Here is a 6,908-nt window from a genome sequence, read left to right as displayed (position 1 = left end):
ACCATTTCCTCATAAGAAAGAGTTAGTGGAAAATACCATTGGATTGCTAACAATCGATTCTAGGACCTTCCAGGTAGAGGCTCAAGATATCAAATCAAATAGAAGTGGCACAAGTAGCTAGAGCCCAAAAATGAAATTTTGCCTAAAAATACAACCATTTGGCACTTTTCTTTCATGGTTTTCAATGAGAAACTGAAATGCACTCTGCAAATAAACCATTCACTTGTTATTTAAGGTTGAGAGAAGCTACTGCCGAGGAATTGAATGGGTAAGCAGAGGAAATCAATGGCTATTTACACTTAGGACTGTAATTCCTCAATTTCTTATCCGATAAAAGAAAAAACAGATGAGATAAAATGAAAATAAATTTACAATGAGGAGAGGTGTGTTCCCGACAAAAGGCCTAGGGATGCCCCAGACCATCTGCAGACTCCAATAAGCAATGTGTCTCTTTCTTCTCCCTTCTTTTCCCAATTATTTGTTCTCGGACGTGACAAGCTTACCCATCATATTTTCTTCAATTGACTATATTACCCTACTTCTTTTCCTTTTATTTCTTTATCTTTCTTTTTATCCACATTGTTTTTCATTCTCTACAAATTAAGTAATTAGAGGTTAAAATTAGGCTATTGAAATCGGCACTACTATTTTTAATAATTGCACAAACTCAGCTTGTCTTTTCTTCTTGTTTTTTTTTTTTTTGGGGTCTTATGAGAGCATGGCATTAGGTAACGGTAATAACCTTTGACAGCTGTTTAAATAATAAGAGACAAGATGAACAGTAATAATCTTTGACAGATGTTTAAATAATAATAGACAAGTTGAGTTAGTGCAAATATCAAAACAGGTACTGCCAATATCAGTAGCCTAAAATTAATAGCCTTTGACAAATTTTTAAAGGGAAATGATTTCTACGTTCAATTGTTTTGATAAACACGCACTCCACTTGTTCGTGGTGTAGAGTATTTAAAGGGTTCTAAGAGCTTTTTAAGAACCGTAATATCCTCTAACATCCCTTTAAATACTACACGACAAACAAGTGCAGCCCGTGTTTATCAAAACACTAGAGCGCAGAAATCATTTCCTATTTTTAATTAAGTATCCTCCAGAAGGCACATTCAAGGGCTGGCTGTTGGATAAGAGAGCAGCCACCTCAATGAATCAAATGAATAAGACAAAATCTGAGCCTATGTGGCTGCTCTATTATGCAACAGCCGTTCCGTAAAATGCCTTCTGGGATGGTCTCTAGCAAATCCTATGATATGATAAATAAATAAAAAAAAAGGCCAAAAATAGAATCCCTAGGATATAGAAATGTTATGTGTAGGTTTTATCATGAGAATGGAAAGTTGCACTTTCTTTCCTTTTCTCATCAACCGAATATAACTACTTGGCCTTTTCTTGGCGTGGAGCATGACAATGCTGCACTCAATAAAACATCGAGGGGCAAAGTTGTCATTATGAAGCTATAACCTTGAGCTTATAATTAATTCATAAAGAGCAAGGAGAACATGTTTTTCCTCTGTTTGTGTAGTCTTTGACAGAGAAATAAAAAACAGAGAGATTCGGAGAAAACTGAGTTGGAAGGATGGTTTGCACTGACATTTGTATGGGAAGGGACGAAAACCGAGTTTAGATCTGGAGTTGAAGAAAAAAGAGGATTGTTGCTTTGTTTTTCTTCTTTCATTTTCACTTTTATTTCCTGTTTTTGTTCAGTTCTTGTCTTCAATGTTGGTGGATTTAAGGAGAATGAGATACAAGTTCTTGTCAAGGGCGCCTCTTTTTTACTGTTTCTCCATCTGTTTGTTCTCTGTTTGTGCTCTTCTCAGCACTGGAAGTTCATGTCTTGGTGAGAAAAATCTCATTCTGGTGAAAGTCCCATTTTCATTTTTGCTAGATTGGATGAATTTGGAACAACCCATCTCGATTTTTAGCTAAATGTTGTGATTTTTTGCCTTTGCAGACATCAAAAGCTTGTCTGGAAGAAAAACCGAGTGTTATATTCAGGTGGGTTTTTATTATTGCACTTTATTTATTTATTCGTTTTTTCTTTGACTGAGATACTACGAAGAGTTTCTGGTCTTTTTAGTTTTTTAACGAAGGCACGCACTAAAATACGCCGGTAGCATCGAATCGTTACAGAGGGGAATTGCTATTTCCTTGCAATGTTAATCGGCACCATGTTTTCTGAACCGTTGGTGGCACCATACAACGGTTGATCTTGTCATAAGTTGATCTTTGATCACCACCCAATGGTTCCTTGCATCTTGGCCAACTGATGGCACCCAACAAGGCAGTGCACGTTAGCACGTTGGGAAACTTTGTCATTTCCCATTAAGGGTCTTTGCTAACGTGAACCGGTCATCGAGGCGACAGTAGGTTGTAACGCTTGCAAACAAGACTTAATCCTTGTGAATTGAAAATGACACTTTGAAACAAACATACAAAAATCTTATGCGCCACTGGCGCATGTTATAACATGGAGTGATAGGTAGGCTATTGTGCTCAAGGGTGCTAACGATTGGGATGATTATGGACAGGGAACTGAGGCTACTGTGGAGAAAGAAGAAAGTGGTAAGATGGGGGTTTGGAGGAGGAGGAGCCAATCGTCTTGGAGCATAAGAAGGCGTTTTCTGAGCAGGCCAGGTTCGTCTCCTCCGCGGTGTATATCGAAATGCGGAAAATGCACCCCATGTAAGCCGGTTCACGTGCCGGTTCCGCCTGGGACGCGTGTGACAACCGAGTATTATCCAGAGGCTTGGCGGTGCAAATGCGGTGGCAAGTTGTACATGCCCTAGGGGTTTGTTCTGTTGCGCTACTTAGCTCGGAAAGGAAAAGGAATCAGAAAGGAAAAGGAAATGATGTGGCAAATGGAAAGGAAATAAATAGAAAATATTAGATGACTTAGGTTATTAGTAACTATGAAAAATCCTACTACTCTCTCTCTCTCTGTCTTGCATTTTGCCTCCGGGAAAGAAAAGCTATTCTTGGAGCTTCCGCGTCGTCTAAATATTTTGAAATAGAAAAAGAAAAATGTTAAGATTTTTGTGTTGATATAAGACTTTCATTATGTATGAATTAATGAATATCGATGACTTTTATTTTACTAGCTGTGCAAGTGATGGTGTAGTTTCTTACTTCTCTTCTTTTGAAGTGGGATTTATATTAATGAACTTTGATGAGCTTCCTTTACCCTCCTTGCAAGGGATTTCCGTTGCTTCTTTTATTTTTGAACCAAACCAACCATGCATCTTTTAGGCCCTGTGGATGGCCCATAACTCAAAGTTCTTTCCCATTAAACTATCCTAGCTCTTGGATTTATCGAGATTTTCTTGATGAATGAAATCTATTACAGTTCTACTTTTCTAACCAAGTATTTAGGCCATGTCTAGCAACAATGATTTTTTTTTTTCATGAAAAATTAGTTTCTCCAAGTGGAATGAGAGGCGTAGGATGGGTGGGAGGAGAGACTTGAGAGGGCACGAATGAGTAGAGGGTGAGAGGTGGCTAAAAAACAAGGAAAAATCAATCATAATTTGGGTGGAGTTTTTTGTTGCCTTGTTTTTCAGGCTATTCTCACCCTCTCCTCAGTTCCTAGCTCAGTCCCTCATGGTAGCCAAACATGCCCTTAAAGACAACTACGAGAGCTTAGAACCCCCCACGAGGGAATGTTGACATGGGTTACCCATACGAAAATGGAGGGCTTAGAATCAACCAATGAGGGAATTTTGACACATGGACCATTCATAACATGTCCGAGCAAATAAATGGTATGGATCAATGAGTGGTCCCCACTTGGCCACTTGTACTTCTACCTATCCATATTGAGAGAGAGAGAGAGAGAGAATTGTGCTTTAATATGATTTTTGTGCAAGGAAAAAAAAGGGCAGTACAAATGTAAGTGGGTCCCAAATATCTGGATGGTCTAAACTATTTAGTTTTTTTATCTCCACCGTCAAAAATCATCTCTATAGGATCATCTTGACCCTTCGATTTGTGGAGGTTTCTATACCACTGTTCTTTTTTTAAACTTTAGGAGCCGTCCATTTTACACGAAATATAATGAATGATTAGGATCATCTAAGGCAGATGATTTTTGAAACACTACCTATCTATGGTGAGGCCAACGAATTAGTAAGTAAGAGCGCTCAACATGTACTTTTGCCATGAAATAATTCCTCAAGAAAAACATGTGCATCTTGTTAGATAGTGAAAGTAGATCCGAATTGAAGGTTTGTGCTTGACATCCTGTAGGATTCACTCACTGATGATAAATTTAATCCTATTATAGGCAATACTTATTCTATTGAAGGTCGGAATTCTGCAGTTACTAGTATTATTTTCAGCTTATCATCTTATCTACATCAAAGCAATTGGCTTTATTTTGTGACTTGGGCACCTGTACCATCTCATTTTACTATTGTTCTCGGGTTGCATATCAGATTTTTAGTTTCTCTTTCAAGTTTTTCTCTTCATTCCATGCGTTCTTGAACTGGATTCTTCGTGTTGTAACTTGTAGTCAGATATCACAGTTCCAATGTAAGAATTCACTTTGAATCACACGATTTTCCATCAGCTTTAACAATTCTGAACTGGACTGTTGAACTCTGAACCACCTTTTTTTTTTATCACCAACTCTGAACCACCTTTATCCTGTAATTACTTACTGCTACTCAATTTCTATTCTAGATCTGCTTCCTGTGATAATTTTCAGTTTAGATCTAGACTGTTTTTAGATTTATGTTTCGAATCTGTACTGGAAGATCAGGTTAATCTGTTCTCGATCATAAGATACACCAGAACTGTTTCTCCTACACTTTTGTTTCTCCAAACACCATAGCTTTAAGATTTCTTTCTGAACTGAGTGTACAAGGTAATACTGTCTTCATTTTTTTTACCTGAATGGAACATCAGTCCAGTCTAGGATCCAGGTAGATCACCTTAAGGATCTGTCTCTGTTTTATGTTCAGATTCACTCTAGCTGAATGTATGTGAACTCCGGAACTAAGAGTTGTTTCAGAAATTATTTCCAGGACATCACTATACTGAACTAGAATCTAATAGATTTGTCTAAAAAAAAGATTAGTACTCTGCACAACAGAGTAAACTCACACCTATCTGTTGCTAAATTGATGTTATATCGACTTCTCTTTTGACACTTAAGAAATCTTTAGAATAACAGATTCCTTTGTTTCTTTACATCGATAGCCTACCTACGGCCGAAAATGGAATTAGCACTTTAGTATCAGACTAAGATAGGAACACTTCAAGATTTAAACAGAAATTAGAGAAATCTTTTAGAACTGGTCGTCATACTCTCTAGTCATTCACCAGCCATTAAGAAGCTAAATTGTTACTGTTCAGCCTACAATCATAAAAAGATTCTTTAACTATGTTTAAATCTTTATCACAAAAAAAATGATCAGTTGAGTGAAAATTCAATCGATTTTCAAAACTCAAGAGAAACTTGCCTGACATTTGTATTCAAATTAGGCCAGAATTGAATGCTATCATTATCGACAATGTACATCTATTTATCGTATTGTGTGATTCATATTGAAATTCAGAAATGATCTCAGTTCTTTTAGATTGGTATTCCTGTGTGAAATTTAATTTTTTCTCTTTTTTGCTGCAATTCACAGAATAGAGCAGTATTTCAGTTCCCTTTTGATTCTCTGAAATTTTTCGTCAATATTATCTTGAACTTCGACACAGAAACTGTCCTGTTTCAATATTTCTGGTTGGACCTCTTTTTAGTTGATATTATCTTTTGAGAATAGTTTTGTTCCTTTTGGTTTTCCCTTTTTGTGTTTCTAATTGCCTTCTTGTCTTTCTGTAACTCTCTTACTCCCGAGAAAATTCTTAAGCCTCAGCACCTCAGCAAAACCAGAATTTACTTCTGCTGAAATCCACCTACATCATCACCTCATCTCACTTTGTATCGTTCTGGTCATTTGAACCCTTGTGGGTCCCCTTTTAATGACCAACTCTGAGGGTCAGGATTCATCTTCATCCTATAAACAACAATAGGCTACAGCGTCAAAAGAGGAAGGATGTCTATAGGGCCCCATCTAAAACTCTTCAATTCACTCCTTACGACCTACCTTGGATGTTTAGGGGGTACACAAGTAATGACGAATTGTAAGCATAGGGTTGCTGGTTCCTGATGGTGAGGGGTGGGCCCATTGGCCGTTTTGGCTTTTCTCTTCTTGGAGGACCCCGACCGGTATCAGAATTGTGCACTTGATGTCCTTGTCTTCTCGCTCGGATTTAGTTTAGCTTTTCCCAACCCAACCCGGGGGGAAGGCCAACCAACCCGAGCCAAAATCAGGTTATGAACCTGTTACACCCCTATTCTTGATAATTCATATGGTTCTATGAATGATTTGGAGCACAGTTAGGACTTTCTACACAAGAGTTCACCACAAAAGAAAGGGGCGACCAACATGTCAAGAAGGGTCCCATCAATTGGCCCAATCCACGACCAGTCTTTCCTCCTCTAGTTGGCTGATTTTTCCCCCATTTTGATCTTTACCCTTGTTCTGCCCAGTTTCCTTCAGTGCTGACACAGCCCATTGTTTCTGGTTTGGCAATGAGCAAGAGAGGTGAATGGCTGGCTCTGAATACACTTAACAAGAGATATTAAGGACAAATACTAAATTTTCTACATCACAATGAAATGTCTCCAAGCAAAGAGAGTGAGACAATGTTTCCTCCGTGATAAAAATAAAGAAAATGCAAGTTAGTAGTCATTTCATAATCTGAATTTTCAATAGAAACTCAATACCTTTACTTATAATCTTCAAACTCAAATGAGCGTTTCTCAACGTCGTTAATGAGTATATAATCCAAGGATGCCTAAATCCCAATTTTGAGAGTGATTCAAACGTGCATGTGGGGTCAAATTA

At 37.8% G+C, this 6,908-nt stretch overlaps 1 protein-coding gene across 1 annotated transcript; it reads left to right on the top strand.

The window, feature by feature from the left end:
* Positions 1–1,379: 1,379 nt before the first annotated feature.
* Positions 1,380–3,106, top strand: LOC143851619 (uncharacterized). The gene is made up of 3 exons (XM_077361103.1): positions 1,380–1,849; positions 1,964–2,007; positions 2,541–3,106. The coding sequence occupies exons 1-3, from the start codon at positions 1,729–1,731 to the stop codon at positions 2,796–2,798; spliced, it is 423 nt and encodes a 140-aa protein (XP_077217218.1). The 5' UTR covers positions 1,380–1,728; the 3' UTR covers positions 2,799–3,106.
* Positions 3,107–6,908: the final 3,802 nt, after the last annotated feature.

Source organism: Tasmannia lanceolata, unplaced genomic scaffold (genome assembly GCF_043159265.1).
Source record: "Tasmannia lanceolata isolate RefF3 unplaced genomic scaffold, GAP_Taslan_0.1 ptg000018l, whole genome shotgun sequence".
NCBI lineage: Eukaryota > Viridiplantae > Streptophyta > Magnoliopsida > Canellales > Winteraceae > Tasmannia > Tasmannia lanceolata.
This window is presented reverse-complemented; position numbering and strand designations above follow the sequence as displayed.